The sequence below is a fragment of the Mesoplodon bidens genome (genome assembly GCF_964165515.1).
Source record: "Mesoplodon bidens genome assembly, chromosome: 17".
NCBI classification, from domain to species: domain Eukaryota; kingdom Metazoa; phylum Chordata; class Mammalia; order Artiodactyla; family Ziphiidae; genus Mesoplodon; species Mesoplodon bidens.
The window spans coordinates 2,780,132-2,799,213 of NC_138174.1; the positions used below are offsets into that span (position 1 = coordinate 2,780,132).

The window sequence follows — 19,082 nt, forward strand, 5'->3', positions numbered from 1 at the left end:
AACTTCGAAAACAGAGACAAATATCCCAGCGTGTGCGAGGCAGGAGCTCCTCGGGCAGCCTTCTCCCCCTCCTCCTCCGGGCGGTGCTCCTCGTCCAGGTCCCCACCTGTCCCTCCCACTCCACTGGCTCCGCCCACCAGCGCCGCCCTGGGGCCACGCTGAGCCGTAGCATCTCAGCAGTCCTTTCGGTTCCCAGGTCCCTCCCACAGAGCCCCAAGCACCATCTCTGTCATTTCTGCTCTTTTTAGTAACTCAGCTTACGAAGTCGTTTTCCTGAATCTTTGGGAAAATATGTGACGAATCACCGAGCCATTTAGAGTCTGTGTTGAGGATTTTATCCCCTTGAGCCATATTTACTCTCTCCCCCACTGCAGGGTTTAATTTTTAGTCTTTGAAAGTTTATGATAAAGATAATGAATAATGTCTTTTTCCTATTTCCGAGGCAAAAAATACCGAGTATGATTTCCATGGCTCTGTAAGCAAGCTGCGCTGGGCGTTTTGACCACGGCCGTGTGCGTGAGTGTTCAGTGGTGTCCTGGGGGCTCGTGAGGGCGAGCGGGAGATGATTTTTGTTTTCCCGAAGTGACCACATGAGACTTGAATTCTCACTAGTTTGCCCGGCCACGGCCCCTCCTCCGCACCAAGCATTAATGCCAACAGTGTGCTTTTAACACGATCGCCTCCCGGCAGTAAATCAGGAAACTAGTTTTTGCATGAGCCTCTGGAAACAGACTTCACGTCTCTGGAACGGTTTTCAAAGTAAGCTTTGCTAAGCAATTATTGGGATGACTTTAGTTAATGTGAAAAAAGTTAATTCTTGTAAACAACAGCATCCTTCCCTCCACGGGGGTGCGTGCGGGGCTTCCTATTTTTAAAGACGTCTCCTCTTTGGAAAACTGTTTACATCCTTATGAAGAAAATCACACAAAACATTAATGTAATTTTCAAGCATAAAAAAGATTCACTTCTGCCATTTAATTACAGTGTCGCTCACTTTATCTGTGTTTAATTATACCTAATCAAGCCCAGTGGTGTTTGGCAGATATTAACAAGCTCTAGCTTGTAATTTTTCGTTAGAAAACTCAACTATGGGTTTTCACAAACCAAAAGTTGGGGAGATATGTCTTTGGTGTTGTTTTCTTAAAGGAAATTGAAAAGCTGATTGCTGACACCAGCTACACCTGAATCTAATTTGTCATTTCCATTTGTGTGCCCTAGATTTTCTTTATAAATAACTTCTTCTCCATCCAGTTTGAGCTTTCAAAGTTCAAAGAACCCAAGTTAATACTTATTGGCTGTGAAAATAAATAGTGCTTTTGACCGGAGGCCCCTGGATGTGTTTCCTGGATAATTCATGGTCTGTGAGGATCTCCCCTGTCCGGGGACAGGCCTGCCCCCCCAGCGTGTAGGTGGGATCCACTGGTGTTTTTTGTTCAGTTCTGGATTTGCAGAGGGAGAGAAGAGAGAAGGGGATATGAGCACTGTTAACTTTCAGTCATTTTTGCTACTGGAAAGCCACCAAATGTGGCTTAAAAATATTGGGCAGAGTGACAGAGCCACGGCTGCCCCCAGCTCGGCTGGAAGAAGCCCAGCTGGGTCCAGCCCTCTCCTGCTTTGGACCCAAGATAAGGAAGCTGCTCACACCTCCACCCGCCCAGGGGGAAGACTTGGCCTTACCAGCTAGGAGATGTTGCTGTGGCCCTTACGGGCTTTTGCTTCCTGGGATAAAGTAATAGTAGTAGTACTAATATTACTACTAATAATAAACTTTAGCAAATACTGCTTCACACAATATTTGTTCATCTGTCTGTTTACCCAGCATTAGCTTTTTTTTTTTTTTTTTGCGTTACGTGGGCCTCTCACCACTGTGGCCTCTCCCGTTGCGGAGCACAGGCTCCGGACGCGCAGGCTCAGCAGCCATGGCTCACGGGCCCAGCTGCTCTGCAGCATGTGGGATCCTCCCGGACCGGGGCATGAACCCGCGTCCCCTGCATTGCAAGGCGGACTCTCAACCACTGCGCCACCAGGGAAGCCCCATTAGCTCTTTATTACGCACTGGCTTAACTACAGTGAAAGCAAAGATATTCAGTGCCACTTGCTGAAGTTGGCAGGGCAGGCGTTACTCAGAACCTTTGCAGTGGGTACGGGGGTTTTACAGGGGGGAGTGGAGGGGCTGATCTCCGAATACAGCTGGACAAGTGGGAATTCACAGCCGGGGAGCAGGGCTCGAGTCAGCGGTGGGAATTACTCTACCAGGAGACACGAGAGGTGGAGGGTTTCTGACCGAAGCCGACCCGACGGGATTCTCGCTGAACACAGGGTGGGACGGTCGGATGTCACCTGGGCGGGGGAGGCCGAGGACCCTGAGGGTGAGGGCCCTGGTTAAACTGAGCCCGCAGGGTTCTTCCTGGAACTAGATTTCATGAGGACATGCGCAGATGGGCCGGGAGAAGGTTCAGGAGGCCGACTCAAGTGTGGTCACGCAGAGAACCTTTGACGGCTCCAGGGACGAGGGCTTTGGGGAAGGCGGGGTGGGGGGTGACGTCAGATGCCAAGGGTTAGTCACTTATTTTATGATTTGGGGAAATAAGTAGGAACCCTATGGCAATGATTTTTTTTTAATTGCGTTCTTTTTTATCCACGTGTATATTTTCCCACCTCCAAGTTTATTAATGAAAAGGTCTTCTCGGCGATTCAGGGAAGTCCTAGGTATTTCCTTTAAGCTTTAAGGTACCAGGTCATAATTTCAAAAATAAAGAACTGCCATATTGTTTTAAAGCCTCAATGCATTTCTAGCATTGATATTAATGGCAGACCGTCGTCCATAAAAATAAAACCTGTAGCTAGTTCTGGAGCCCAGGCCAGTGACGAGTCACTCTTCCCTCCCCCTTCTCCTCCCTCTCCCTTAGCCTCCCAAACACACACATACACACACACACACACAGAGTCCTTCTAATAACTGGTGAGAGGGAGAACTCAGTACAACCTGGAAAGTGTCAAAGAAAACCAGAACAGGACAGAGGTTAAAGCAGTAAAAACAAATTCTATTCAGGACCTTTTGCAACAGGAGAAGAGAGACCTCGCTCCAGAACTGCATTCAGCTCCAGATCCACCGTGGACACATGGGGGTGATAGCCCAGGAGCAGAGCGGGGGTCAGGGTGGACAATCACCAAGAGGAGGCAGCGGAGGAAGGGGGAGTCCTGGCTAAACAGACACCAGGATTCCTGCTGCAGCCGGACCGGGGACCAGGCGTCACCTGGGGCGGGGGGTAGGGTGGGTGGCTTGGGAGGTCAGATATGGAGAATAAGCAGGTACTGAGGAGGGGGGATTCTGGTTAAACCAACTGGACAGGATCCTCGGACAACCGGGTTCTTCAAGACCAGACCTAAGAACAGGGTGCAGTCGAAAAAGTGGCTCAGGGACGCCTGCAGACTTTGGTCAAGCAGAGAGTCTGTCAAAGGAAAGACTAAGCAGAGCCAGCGTGGGCAGCGTGCCCCTTCCTCCTGTCAACCATGGACCTGTCCACACCTCTGCTTCTGTCCCTAAAGGAAGTACTGTGCCTGGGAGCCCGCCCCCTTGTACCCCAAGGTAACACGGGAAAAACTAAAAGATCTAATGCTGTTGATATTTTCATGAGATGCCCAATTAGATCACGTGATGCTTGCCAGCTCAGTTAGCCGCACTTGAAGGGTACCCTCTGTGCCCCAGCACCTGGGATGCAGTGATGAGTAAGAGCAGCTCCCGTGGGATAACGACCTGCATCCCTGTGGAGGAACCCGCGCTCGGGGGCTGATGCCAGCGCTCCTCACAATGCGCTGAGTGGGGTGAACAAAAAGGAGACACAGAATAGTTGTCCACACACGAGGAGGGTATGTCTGGGAGGTTTCCCCAAACCTGGCACAGTGGGGGAGTAGGAAGTTAGGGACGAAGGATGGAAAGGGGTTACCATGGGACAGGGGCTGGTGACCCCCCCATCTCTCTCTCTGTCTCTGTCACTGTCTCTGTCTTTGTGTCTCTCTCCCCGTTGTTTCGCCTCCTTCCGTTTCTCTTGGTAGTTGTTTATTGAACTTAATATGGAAGATTTCAAGGCATTTTAACCACCTTGTATTACTGAATGAAATAAAAACATCAAGGTAGACGTTTATATGGGGGGTAATTTAATATTTATATGCTTTTTACTTTATAGCCTGGATTTCAAATAATTGTGGCATCTCTATGTTTATGGTGCTTTAGAAATATGACAGATCAGCTCTAAATGTGGTTGCTGCCATGGATGCTATACAGTAATTCTTTGGAAATAATTGCTCTGAATTTCTAGTTAATTCAAGATGTCTAGTTAATTTAACATGTGGAATGGTCAGTTCATACACTTCTTAGACTCTCATGAACTGAAAGTGATGATATTATTCTTAAAAGTTTAAGAATAATATTAGGCTGTGTTTCTAATAATCTTTTTTTAAATGGCAAATACTTTAGAGAAAGTATATATTTTTAAAATTTTATTGAAGTGTAGTTGATTTACAATGTGTTCATTTCTGCTGTACAGCAAAGTGACTAAGCTGTACATAGGTACGTTCTTTTTCATATTGTCTTCCATATGGTTTATCATAAAATATTGAACGTAGTTCCCTATACAGGAGGACCTTGTTGTTTCTCCATCCTACACATACTAGTTGCATCTGCTAATCCCGAGCTCCCACTCCATCCCTCCCCCACCCCCCCTCCTTCTTGGCAACCACACATCTGTTCTCTGTATCTGTGAATCTGTTTCTGAGAGAAAATATATTTTGAGTAAAATGCCCCCAAATCAATCTCTGTACAAGTATGGCTCATGGTACCTGCTCTGTACATTTTGGTACTCTTTTGTGATAGTGATGATACAAAGCCTTATCTCAACCCCTCACCTAAATCTACCCCAAAGGAAATTGCTACAGCTGCCACCAGAGCATATAAACTGCAGGCAGAAATAGTAAGCCAATATCCAGTTAATAAAGGCAAGCTCTGATGCATTTGGAGCCTGGCTTTGTTTTCTTTCTGTACATGATTTGGTCCAGTGTAGAGTGAACCAAAAAAAACACAGAAGTTTCATGAAATCCTCATTCTGTAAAATCTAATGACATGTAAATCACACACAATGATACATGGCAAAAACTCATTGGTCAAAGCGGTCCTTATGTACAATATAAACTCTAGACACGGCCAGGAATCAAAAAAGAAGCACAAAGATTTCCCAACACTAAAGTATATGTTCTTTCTCAAAAGAGATGGAACTGTCAACACACCTGTGTATATTCTTTCAAGTTCATTTCTAGTCAGATCATTTCTCTAGTTTCTCAGGACTGGAGAGAGGAAGTGAGTGGCTGTAGACGGTGAGGCTTGGCAGGAGGGAGGGAGGGCAGCTGACCACGTGGCAGAGGCATTAGAACAGCAGAGCGGCCCACAGGCCCAGGACTGCCTAGTTCTTTGTATGATGGTGCAACGCAGTAGTGAATTCAACCAGGAAAGGTTAAATTCTATCTTACGTACCCATTTTCAAAAGGAGGTTTTGGGGGCTTCCCTGGTGGCGTAGTGGTTGAGAGTCAGCCTGCCGATGCAGGGGACATGGGTTCGTGCCCCGGTCCAGGAAGATCCCACATGCCGCGGAGCGGCTGGGCCTGTGAGCCGTGGCTGCTGAGCCTGCACATCCAGAGACTGTGCTACACAATGGGAGAGGCCACAACAGTGAGAGGCTCGTGTACTGCAAAAAAAAAAATAAAAAATAAAAAAAAAAGAGGTACTTGGGATTCATTTTAGAAAAATTTTTATTCAATAAAAATGTTTTAGATGGAAAGTGATGTTTGAACTAGCCTAGAAAAAACTGGGGTCTGAAGATCCCTTTATTCCCCAGTGAAGCTTTATTATACTGGAATCAAGAAAATAGGTCTGTTGGGCTGTAGAGAATCCAAAATAGTAATGGCCATCGGTATCATTTATTTACGGACACCTCTGCTTGATTTAGAGTTTAGAGGCTTTATATGTTTTCCCTTTTATTCCTCACAGTAACCCTGTAGGGCCTGCATTGTTATCCCATCTCAGAGATGAAGAGTCTGAGGGTCAGAGAGTTCCCAAAATAACTTAGCTGGCAAGTGGCCGATGTGTCTTTGGCTCCAATGCAGGAAAATATACACTTTCCCCCTGTATCAGCCTGGCTTGAAAAGCAACATTTCTGACGTTTGCTACCAGTTCACAGATGCCTACCTCCTTCCCTTTGTTTTCCTATCTTCCTCCCCCTCCCTTTTTCTTTCCCTCTCTGTTGTGTGTTAACCTGTATATGAGACCCTTACAGTCCCAGCTGCCTGGATCAAAGCGTGATGTTGAAATCGCTGCCGCAGGAACTTTGAGGGATATGCCCAGCCTGTGAGTGAGGAGGTCCCACCCCGGATGTCATGTGCACACGCTTTGATCCTGGGACTCGGGGTGGGAGGCTCCCTTCTGTGCCTAAAGAAAGCCTTTGGATGCTGCGGCTCTCTCAGCAGCTAACACTGTCCTGGTGCAGATCCCACTGCTGTGCACAGCCCCCCAAAATAGCAGTGGCCTCCCTCCTGCCAGGACCAAGTACACATCCCAAGAAATTCTTTCTCAGTGTGTGTCTGTATTGTTTTCCTGATTACTAGAGATGCTTTGTGCAAGAAAATCAAATCATTACAGAAGTATAAAAACTGAAAACACCTCATAATTCCGCTACCCCCCCAAAAATGATAATCCCTGTTAACAATTCTAAAGAAATTCTAATTTGTGAATTAGTATTTAAAAATATCCCCCCCTGCTCCTGTCTGTGCCTTTGGTTCAGAACTAGCTGGAGCCCTCAGGGTTAGGAAGGTGCTGACCTTCTGCTTTGTTTTTCTCCCCTGCTCTTTGCTGTGCTTGTTCAACACACACATTTGAAAGACAGGCAGAGGAATTGCAGGGGGAAAGGAAGGGATGGCCCCTCCCAAATGTGAGTGAGTTCATTAGTGAGGTCTGGATTGAAGTATCATTGCTAATATCCTTTATTGAGTGGCTTATTGAGTACAGGGAATACTACTCTTTGTGTTGGTTTTTGTTTTTTAATTGAAGCATAGTTGATTTACAATGTCGTGTTAGCTTCAGGTGTACAGCAAAGTGATTCAGTTATACATATATATGTATGTATATATATACTCTTTCAGATTCTTTTCCCTTACAGGTTATTACAAGATACTGACTAGAGTTCCCTGTGCTCTACAGTAGGTCTCTATTGAGTATCTATTTTATATACAGTCGTGTGTACATGTTAACCCTAACCTCCTAATTTACCCCTCCCTCCACTCGCCCTTCCCCTTTGGTAACCATACTTTTGTCTGTGAGTCTATTTCTGTTTTGTAAATAAGTTCATTTGTATCTTTGTGTGTGTGTGTGTGTGTGTGTGTGTGTGTTGGTTTTGATTTAATTTTCAGCCAATAAGTACTGCTTACTTGACTTTGTATAAAAATATGGATGAAGGGCTTCCCTGGTGGCGCAGTGGTTGAGGGTCCACCTGCCGATGCAGGAGACGCGGGTTCGTGCCCCAGTCTGGGGGGATCCCACGTGCCGCGGAATGGCTGGGCCCGTGAGCCATGGCCGCTGGGCCTGTGCGTCCAGAGCCTGTGCTCTGCAACGGGAGAGGCCACAGCGGTGGGGGGCCCACGTACTGCAAAAAAAAAAAATATATATATATATATATATATATATATATATATATATATATAAATTTCATGGAGAAACGAGAATTCTGACCTCACTGGATCTGTGTTCTGGCTTCCATGGTTCCCAATGAGGAAGCTGAGGCTGTGAGTGGGAGCCCTGCCCGCCCCCGCCCCCCCGCTGCCCCTCTGGCTGTGTGTGGGCTCCCAGCATGGCCTCCACGTGGGGCTCTGTTTGCAGCTCGAGAGCTGCTGTCTGATTTTCTTTTTAATGGCCAATGTTCTATAGAAACCATCACATAGTGCACATAACCGTGTTAACATTTGATATGTAATCTTTCAGACATTTTCCTGTGTATATGTCACATAAAGTGCCTGAAAGTCCCAGAGTGTAGTGGTATGAAGTCTGGCTCTGGAATTAAACCATGTAGGTTCGTACCATATGACTCAGCAATTCCGCTCCTAGGTATACATCTGAAAAAAACAAAAACACTAATTTGAAAAGATACGTGCACTCAGTGTTCATAGCAGCACTATTTACAATAGCCAAGGTATGGAAGCAACCTAAGTGCCCATCCACAGATGAATGGATAAAGAAGATGTGGTACGTATATGCAATGGAATATTACTCAGCCATAAACAAGAAAGAAATTTTGCCATTTGTGGCAACGTGGAAGGACTTGGAGGGCACTGTGCTAAGTGAAGTAAGTCAGACAAAGACAAATACTGTATGATATCACTTATATGTGGAATCTAAAAAATACAACAAATTAGCGAGTAAAACAAAAAAAGAAGCAGATGAAAGAGATGAAAGAGAATAAACTAGTGGTTACCAGTGGGGAGAGGGAGGGAGAGGCGCAATATAGGGATAGAGGATTTTTAAAAAAGGATTATTATGGGATTATATGAAATCACGTGTGTGAAACTTTTGAAAATTGTAAAGCACTATATAATAAATAAATAAATTAATTAATTAATTAATTTTAAAAACGTGTAGGTTCAGATCCTGGTTCTGACATTAGCAATGTCTCTTTGGTTAAGGCGCATGCCTTCTGGGAAACCCCATACTCCCATCCAGGAAATAGGAGCATGGGAAGCGCTTTCCTCATTGTGGGGGAGGATGAATTAATGAGACCCTGGCATAGAGGAAGCCCCCGATAAATGTTAGCACTTACTATTAATGTTTTTGTAAGAAATGGGATCATATTTCTCATTCTGTTTTATAACTTATTTTTTAAACTATCATGAACACTTGTCTATAGCATTCTTTTTGTGATTGCACTATAACGACATCATATGACATGCTGTGATTGACTTAGTACTTGAACTTGTGGAAATGAGTGTATGCAGGTCAAAGAGCTGTCTGTGGAGCCCATCCTTGGAAAGCAGTTCCGGGTTCTGATGGCCAAATCTAGAGATGCTTGAGACCTTTAGTATCACAGGGTTTGGTCCAAACAAGGATTTAGTGTTCTTATAAGCGTTGTGTAAGCATCTTCCCTCTCTCAGACAGTAATAAACAGCTAACCATTCCAAGTTTCTCTACGGATATTGTAAGCTTCTGACATTTCGTATGCAGCTGTCCTTGTGTTCTGTTACTTATCAAAGCACTTACTTTCTGCCTTGATAAGTGAGTAGGTGTCTACATATTTCCCCGACTCTAGCTTCTGAGCACTCAGATGACCAGCCGAGTTGGAGAAGAAAGTGCCGTAATTCTGCCCTAAGCTGGAGATAATGCCGCAGCAGCGGGGGAGGCGGGGGGAGGGGGAGAGCCTTTCTTATTCAAATGCTCGTGCTCCTGGAATAAAGTGGATGACTAAGTATACTTAGGTCGTAAGAGAGATTATTAGCAGGGGGAGACACATTGGAACTCGCTGAAAGGGCGGCCTTTGTGTCCAGAGAGGCGGGCGCTGGGTAGCCACCAGCCCAGTTCTCCCCCATCTCCTCGTCCTCCTTTTTCACGCTCGCGGGGTCTGAATAGCTGTCTCTTGCCTGTTCATCCCCGCAGGAATGTGGCTTTGGCTACGGGGAGGATGCCCAGTGTGTGAGGTGCTGGCCGCACAGGTTCAAGGAGCACTGGGGCTCTCAGAAGTGCAAGCCGTGCCTGGACTGCGCCCTGCTGAGCCGCTTCCAGAAGGCCAACTGCTCAGCCACCCGCGACGCCATCTGTGGGGACTGCCTGCCCGGGTACGTGGCCGGTCCTTCCCGTGTCATTAGTCAGTCAGTCTGAACAGGCTTTTCCCTGGTTCCCTTCCAAGTGCAGATGCCCGCTGATATTAACTTGAGCACACTTGCCGAGGTTCGTGGCTCTTCTATTCTCGGGGCCTCCTGTGTGCCCTGCACGGCGACAGGCGTGGTTAGAACGAAACGGATAAGCGTGGTGACCGAGGCCCAGTGTCCCGAAAATCCTCAGAGTTCCTGCAGATCGATAAAAAAGAAAACATGGACAAAGGGACGAAAGAAAAAACAGTTCACAAAAGAGGAAGCGTGTGTGGCCTGTGACCATACAAAGATGTCCATCCTCAACATGATCGGAGAAATGCAAATACCGCCATCCAGTCATTTCTGCAGTATTTTGTAAGGCATCGCTCTGGGGAGGGAGACAGATCCCCCCCACAGGCAGCTTATATCCTAATAAGATTTGACAAATACCTACACAGTAAATGATAAGTTATACAAAAAGGTGGAAGATACGATTGCTATGGAAAAAAAGAAAATCTCAAGCAGCTCAGGGCATTGGGCGTGCCCCCTCGGGGGATGCAGGGGATGCAGGTTGCAGGGTCAGAGTGGGTCATCAGGATGGGCGATGCTGAAAAGGTGAGCTCTCTCTGGACACAGACCCTGAGGTGGACATGGCCTGGAGTATTTCAGAAACTGCCAAGAGGCCAAGGCAGCTACAGGAGAAGGGAGAGCGGAGGAGAGGGAGGGGCAGTGAGAGCAGCGAGGGGTGGGCAGCTGTACCGGTAGAGACCTTAAATGGGCACATTGAGAAGGAAGCCAGGCCGTGGACAGAAAGGGGACCACACCTGGGCCAGGTGGGGAGACAAAGCCCAGGAGGAGGAACTTTAACATTTTAAGTGCTTCTAGGTAACGGTTGGCCGGACATGCCAGATAAAACAGGCAGTTGGAAGCCAGAGTCCTGATGAAGCCCGGGACTCAGTGGGGCCAGTGTGGTGGTCTGTTAGGGGCGAGGCATTGCTGCAGGAAGTAAGGAGGGGAGGGGACAAAGTGAGCATCAGGAGAACCTAATTAGTATCTAGTGGAGCCAACAGAGGGGAGATGAGGATTCCTGGAGCTTTCCTGGAACCCAGGCTTTATTGCAGAAGTAAAGCAACCAGGGCCAGCAGCATGACAGGAGCAGCAAACTGTATTATGTAGTGGCTGAGCAGTTTACATGAATTATTGTCTGTGACGTTCACGGTGTTTTAAAAACGAAGAAAGTGAGCCTCGTCATTAAGGTTATTCAGGTGAGATGGCACAGGCAGTGCGCAGTGTGGCTTGGACTCTGCCACCAGAATCCACGCTCCAAGTCAGTGTAGACGGAGGACCCTGACTGCACTCCGCCAGCTCGTGCCCACAGGAGCAGGGATTTGACAGATGCTGGGTGCCAGCTCTGGGGCTTTTAATGAAGCCAGAGGGCAGATAAAACTCTGGGCCTGAAGGCCAGAAACAGGGCAGGAAATAGCCTCATGGGTCAAGCAAGTCCTTATGCGAAGACTCAGAACCCAAACAAATGCAAAAAGTAGTGGTCTTACACCAGCAGCACAAGTGACCAAAGAAAAAATAGCTATATTTGACTTCATCAAAATTAAAGCCTTTTGTGCTTCACAGGATACCATCAAGAAATTGAATCAACAACCCCCAGAATTAAAGGAACTATTCGTAAATCATATATGTGATAAGGGACTATCTTATCTAGCATATATAAAGAACTCTTACAACTCAATAACAAAAAGACAAATAACCCAATTAAAATATGGGCAAAGGATTTGAATAGACATTTCTCCAAAGAAGAGACACAAATGACAAGAGAGCTCATGAAAAGATACACAGCGTCAATTAGTCATCAGCAAATGCAGAAAAAGAAAAAAAAAATCCCCATACTTCACACCCACCAGGATGGTTATGACCAAAAGACAGGCAATAACAGGTGTTGGTGAGGATGTGGAGAAACTGGGAATGTAAAATTGTGCAGCCACTTCGGAAAACAGTACGGCGTTTCCTCAGAAAGTCACACATATTGTTACCATGCAACCCAGCACTTCTACTCTTGAGCATGTAACCAAGGGAACTGAAAACATGTGCACACAAAAACTTGTACACAGATGTCCATAGCAGCCTTATACATGAGAGTCAAAAAGTAGAAGTGACCCAAATGTTCATCAGCTGATGAATGGATAAACAAAATGGAGTGCATTTAGCAATGGAATATTATTCAGCAGTAAAAAGGAAGGAATTGCTGACACATATGACAACATGGAGAAACCTAGAAAGCATTATGCTGAGTGAAAGAAGCCAATCACAAAAGAACACATATTGTAGGATTCCACTGGTGTGAAACGTCCAGACTGGACAGATCTGAGGAACACAAAGTGAATCCGTCGTTGTCTAGGGCTGGTGGTTGGGAAGGGTTGAGACGAAGGGGGAGTGATTGCCAAAGGGTACAGAGTTCCTTCTCTTCCCTGATGGAAATGTTCTAAAAGTGACTGTGCCGATGTTTACACAGCTCCGTGCGTGTACTACAGACCAGTTACTTGAATGCTTTAAAGGGGTAGGTTGCGTGGTATGTGAAGTATATCTCAGTGATCTGTTATTTTTTTAAAAAAGTAGTGGCCTGTAATCTCAGAAGACACTGATAGCTGTATTATTACCCAGAGTCCTGAGCTTGTGCACATCTGATGGAAGGACAGAGACTGGGCACCTGCTACCTCTCTGCTCCTGTTCTGACAGAACCGTGTCTTGGCCCCTCTGCCCTCTTCACCGGGGAAGAGGATGGGGGTCGGGGAGAGGAGGGGTCCACGGGGGATGCCAGGCTGAGCTGGGCAGTGCCCAGAGACCCAGGACTCGGTTTTTACATGGGGGAACCCAGGCGTGGGCTGCTGGAGCATGAGAGGGAGCCCCCGCCCAACACGCTTCCTCCTGCTTCACCAAATCTGTTGTCACCTGAGCCCACTGCTTTAGTGTCACGATGTTTGCTCATTTTGTAAATGGGTGCTTAGATGTGGGAAAGTTAGAAGTGAGTAGACATTTGAATGGTGTTTCGTAGTTTATTTATATGATTCGTTTAAAATTACATCCTTTCGAAGCAAGCGTGAAGGTATGAGGCAGGCAACAATGACAGAGTGACTTCTACTCCTCCAGGTCTTCCAGGGTGTTTTCAAAGTGCTCCCCCAGCTGGACTGTATTTTTGTGAAAGAGGAAAATAGTTGACACCTGTTTGACAGACAGGAAAATTGAGGCAGAAAGAAAATAAACAAATTGAGTATTGGCTCCAGAAAAATGCCATGGTAATGCATAAGGTGGGCAGGTTTATTCCTGGTGTGACACCTGCCCTGTGCAGCCGCGGCCTCACTCAGATCAGGATCTGCTGCTGCCCAAAGGCCCAGCCCCCCACAGGACACCGGTGTGGAAAGTCTCCTCTGTGCTACAGTTTGACCAATTAGGGAAATTCAGTGCCCTTGTTCCCAAATATGGTCAACAGCTTTCGACCAGTTACTTAATTTCTCTGACCTTGATTCTTCTCACCTATAAAAATATCATCTAATAATAATACCAGCCTACAGAATTGTCAGAAGGATTAAGAACATAGCTCATGTAGAGCGCCTAGCAGAGCGCCTGGTACACAGTAAGCACTAGATAAATCATTGACATTGTTGCCAATTAATGTTATTGGGGGCCAGTGAAAGCTTTGCAGAAAGTGGCCAAAGGGCCTCCAGCCCCTGTTCTGGCCCACGCCCCTTTCCCTTCTCTGCCGAGGGGACCTGGGGCCCTGCCCTGGAAGAGTAGCCCAGCCCCTGCCAGTTCTTTGCTGCTTTTAGTAACCAGGATGGTTAACACTAGGGATTAACATCACCCCCTCCTTACAAAGGAGGAAGTCCATCCTTGGAGCGGATGAATGACTTGTTCGAGTCCTGTTTCGCTGCCCCTGAGGATGGCCTCTGCCGGTTCTGTACCCACTCCCCGCCCACCCCCCCATCAGCCCTGCTCCCCGGCCGCCTGGTCCGTCCTCCGTCCTTCTGCTTACAGTGGCACTTGGCAACCCTTGCCCATCCCAAGTGCCCCAGCCAACACCAGGCTCTTCCCCTGACGGTCATCTTTTCAGTAGCATCTTCTCAGTGTCACTGGGGCCATCGCTTTGGCTGCCGAGAACTGTGAACAGGGGGCTGACCCTCCAGCACACACACGGAGCCCATGGGTGTGTAGAAGAGGGCAGAATTGTCACCCGTCCCCAACAGACGCACTGCAGGAAATGGGACCTGATGTCACACAGAGGACGTGGCAGCTGCATTCAAACCTGTATTAAGGGAGATCGTTCTGAAACCAGGGCTGGACTGGGGTCTGTCATCCCCCTGCAGAAATGCGTTCATTGGTGGAAGAGTTAGTGTCTGCAACCAGGCTTTCTTAAAGTAGCAGTTATCAAGCTGGTGTTCATTAGACTAAGTAGTATTATTTGGGTTCAGCTCAATTAAAAATGCCTCTTCACATTCAGTGTTGGGGAATATTTTGGGTGGATAGATGTATTTATATGCTGCATCTCATCAGACAGTAAATTAGATAAAACTCAATGTGGTTTCCTTTTGTCTCTTTGCATTAGCTGAAAGCACGGAGTAAACTTTAAAGTTCAACGATAAAAAGCAGTTTAACCAGACACCGTGTATGTGTCTCTGTTCTCTTTTGTCTTATTTAATGTTTAAACATTGGTGTCCTGTCTCATTTGGTCAGCAGCAGAGTTGCCAATATATCTGTGTCCCCCAAACCTTGGCAACCTAAACAAAATAGAGAGTAGAATAATTTTTAAAGATTTATAGATTTCTTTACCCACTTAATCTTTTGTCACATCTTAAAACTCTAATTTCTGTATCTTCATCTTCAAATTGGATGATAATTTTAAGGAGACTTTTTAAAAATAAAAAAACAGTGTCTTTGATCGTTAATACATAATTGGTGATTCAGTAATTATTCTGTGCTTTAGGATTCAGACCTTAATCTCATTTTGTACTAAGTGGAAAAAGTGAGAGTCGGTTGATGGCTTTCAAAATTTCGTAGCAGTTAAAAAAAAATCTTGGATTCTGCCGTCCAGCCATTGTAATCAAGAAGCTGGCAGAGCAGGTTCTGAATGCTTTTGGATAATCTCTGTACCGCTGCTAATAGCTGCTATGAGTATCACCTCTCCTGTGAGCAGTGGCAACAAGGCAGGCCCATCCAACCTCCTATCTAGTTAGGGTTTCTAGTTGGACTTAATGGTCATTGAAAACATGGGATTTTCTCACCTGCTAGCCTCATTTGTGTTACACCCCTCAAACTGATCATATATTTTAATAATTATATTTTTGGCAAATATATTTTGTTCAATTTCAGGGAGAGCTCAGACCTCCAAACTGTTTTGTCACAAGTAGAATTCACTATTTTAAAAATGTTCAGTAATGTCTACATTTGATTCCCAGCACTTGTTTAGCTTATTTACATAGAAAGAGTTTTTCTGTTTAAAAACTATATTAGACTATCTCAATATTTAATTTAATTTTTATATTTTAATTTTATATATTTATATTTTATATTTAATTTTAATATTTAATTTAATTTAATCAACTTATAATTTGGCATGTTTTCTGTCTGAGATAAAGAGAATTAGTCCGCATATATTACAATGTTTAGCAAGAAGTACATCTAAGAAAGCTCCCTTATATTGTCCTATGGTTTTTACCTATTTTTAGATTTCTTAATGCATTTTTTAGTTGTGGTAAAAAAATGTAACATAAAATTTACCATCTTAACCATTTTTTAAGTGTACAGTTCAGTAGTGTTAAGTATATTCACATTGTTGTCATTATACGCAGATGACATGATTCTATATAGAAAACCCTAAAGACTCCACACGACACTATTAGAACTGTTAAACAAATTCCGCAAGGTAGCAGGATACGAGATTAACATACAGAAATCTGTTGCCTTTCTTTGGACTAACAATGAAATATCAGAAAGATAAAGTTTAAAAATATTCCTTTTAAAATCGTGTCCAAAAAAAAAAAAAAAAGAAAAAAAACCTAGGAATAAACCTGACCAAGGAGGTGAAAGACTTATACACTGAGAACTAGAAAGCATTGATAAAGGAAATTGAAGATTATTTAAAGAAATGGAAAGATACCCCATGCTCTTAGATTGGAAGAATTAATTTTGTTAAAATGGCCATACTACCCAAAGCAATCTACAGATTTATTGTGATCTCTATCAAATTACCCATGACATTTTTCACAGGACTAGAACAAAAAATCCTAAAATTTATTTGGAGCCACAAAAGACCCAGAATTGCCAAAGCAATCCTGAGGAAAACGAACAAAGCTGGAGACATAACCCTCCCAGACTTCAGACTATACTACAAAGCTGCAGTAATCAAGACAGCATGGTATTGGCACAAAAACAGACATATGGATCAATGGAACAGAACAGAGAGCCCAGAAATAAACCCGTGTACCTGTGGTCAATTAATCTATGACAAAGGAGGCAAGAATATACAATGGAGAAAAGACAGTCTCTTCAGCAAGATCCTGGTTTCAATTCTTTTGGCTAGGACTTCCCTGGTGGAGCAGTGGTTAAGAATCCGCCTGCCAATGCAGGGGACACAGGTTCGAGCCCTCGTCTGGGAAGATCGCACATGCCGCGGAGCAACTAAGCCCGTGCGCTGCAACTACTGAGCCTGCGCTCTAGAGCCCACGAGCCACAGCTACTGAAGCCCGCATGCCACAACTACTGAAGCCTGCATGCCTAGAGCCCATGCTCTGCAACAAGAGAAACCACTGCAGTGAGAAGCCTGTGCACTGCAGCAAATAGTAGCCCCCCGCTCGCCGCAACTAGAGAAAGCCTGCGCACAGCAACAAAGACCCAACACTGCCAAAAAATAAATAAATGAATTTTTTTAAAAAGTTAAAAAAAATGCTTTTGCGGACTTCCCTGGTGGCGCCGTGGTTGAGAGTCCGCCTGCCGATGCAGGGGACACGGGTTCGTGCCCCGGTCTGGGAAGATCCCACATGCCGCGGAGTGGCTGGGCCCGTGAGCCATGGCCACTGAGCCTGCGCATCTGGAGCCTGTGCTCCGCAACGGGAGAGGCCACAACAGTGAGAGGCCTGCGTAGCGCAAAAAAAAAAAAAAAAAAAAAAAAAAAAATGGGGCCTCCCTGGTGGCGCAGTGGTTGAGAGTCCGCCTGCCGATGCAGGGGATACGGGTTCGTGCCCCGGTCTGGGAGGATCCCATATGCCGCGGAGCGGCTGGGCCCGTGAGCCATGGCCGCTGGGCCTGCGCATCCGGAGCCTGTGCTCCGCAACGGGAGAGGCCACAAGAGTGAGAGGCCCGCATACCGCAAAAAAAAAAAAGAAAAAAAAAAAATGATTTTGGGTATATACCCAGAAGTGGAATTTCTGGATCTTATGGTAGTTTTATTTTTACTTTTCTAAGAAAACTCCATACCATTTGCCATAGCAGTTGCTCCATTTAACATTCCTGCCAGTAGTGCACAGGGGTTCCAGTTTCTCCACATTCTCGCCAACACTTTTTTTTTAATAGCAGCCATCCTAATGAGTGTGAGGTGATGCCTCACTACGGTTTGGATTTGCGTTTCCCTGATGATTAGTGATGTTAACCGTCTTTTCATGTGCTTGCTTACCATTTATATATCATCTTTGGAGAAATATTCAAGTCCTCTGCCCATTTTTAAATCAGGTTATTTGATTTTTGTTGTTGAGTTGTAGGAGTTCCTTATATATTCTGAATATTGACCCCTTATCATATATATGATTTGCAAATATTTTTTCCCACAGGGGTAGGTCGCCTTTTCACTGTTTTCATTGTATCTTTTTTTTTTTAACCACCAAAGAAACTATAATTACTATAATTTAAAACTTTCTTTTTTTTTGGTTGTGACATTTTTTAACCACTTTGTTGAGGTATGATTGACAAAGCTGTACATATTTATTGTATACAACTCCATGAGTTTGGGAATGAGTATACATTGATAGTATCCTTTGATGCACAAAAGTTTTAAGTTTAATATATTCCCCTTTGTCTATTTTTGCTTTTATTGCCTATTTATTATATGCCTTCTGGTTGCCTTTTGATGTCATATCCGAGAAATCATTGCCAGAGTCCATGTCATGAAACTTCTCCTATATTTTCTTCTAGGAGTTTTGTAGTTTGGGGTCTTATGTTTAATTAATTCTGAATTAATTTTTGTATATGGTGAAAGATCAGGATCCAACTTCATTCTTTTGCATGTGGATATCCAGTTTTCCCAGCACCTTTTGTTGAAGAGACTGTCCTATATCCATTAAGTGGTCTTGGCACCCTTGTCAAAAAGCATTTGACCATACGTGTGAGGGATCATTTCTGGGCTCTCTATTCTGATCCATTGGTCTGTATGTCTGCATTTATGCCAGTATTGATAATTGGAGTTCGTAATATGTTTTGATATCAGAAAGTGTGAATCCTCCAACTTTGTTCTTTAACTTTTACTTTATAAATTCCAAAATAAATATTTTTTATAAATTCTGGTGGAAAATCACCATATTAAACAGATTTTCACAATCAAATGAAAATAGAAGGTTGAGCAAGTGCTGGATGTGTCTGGACATTTGGTCTAATTATCTAGTTTCAAATGCAAATTTTGCTTCAACCACAAATCATACAGATTTGCTACCACATTATCAATTCCACAAAATAATTGCATCTATGTGTCTTTATAAACGATCTGTAATTTATTCTCCATGTCACTATTTTTGTCATGAAAAAGTTGGAAGATATACATATATGTAAAATCACTTGAATCCCCACCATCTAGAAATAATCAGTTGTTAATATGTGGTATATAATATCCTTCCAAACTGTTTACAATGCCAATATATACACAAAAATTGTTGTTAGCTGCATTGGTAAATAAATGATCTGAAAGAATCTATACCAAAGTGTGTGTTTGTGCAAAATGGCATTATATTATTCACACTTCTTTCTTTTCCACTTATTGATATTTCATAAATTAAAAAATATCTATAAAAAATAGATATGTAGATCTGCATCATCATTTCTAAAGGCCCCTTTGTATTCCACAGCCTGGGTCTACCATGGCTGGTCATGTCCGCTTTGGGTATGGGACTGTGCCTCGTTGGCTTTTTTTCTCTTATGAGCAATGCGGTGGTTAC

At 44.5% G+C, this 19,082-nt stretch overlaps 1 protein-coding gene across 1 annotated transcript in view; it reads left to right on the top strand.

The window, feature by feature from the left end:
- The window catches only part of TNFRSF19 (TNF receptor superfamily member 19), a gene marked incomplete at its 3' end in the record, with an annotated part of 70,927 nt that overhangs the window by 6,993 nt on the left and 44,852 nt on the right, over positions 1–19,082 (top strand). The window contains exon 3 of the mRNA XM_081214730.1: positions 9,686–9,864. Coding sequence (XP_081070856.1) covers positions 9,686–9,864 — 179 coding nt within the window. The remainder of the gene's footprint in view (positions 1–9,685; positions 9,865–19,082) is intronic.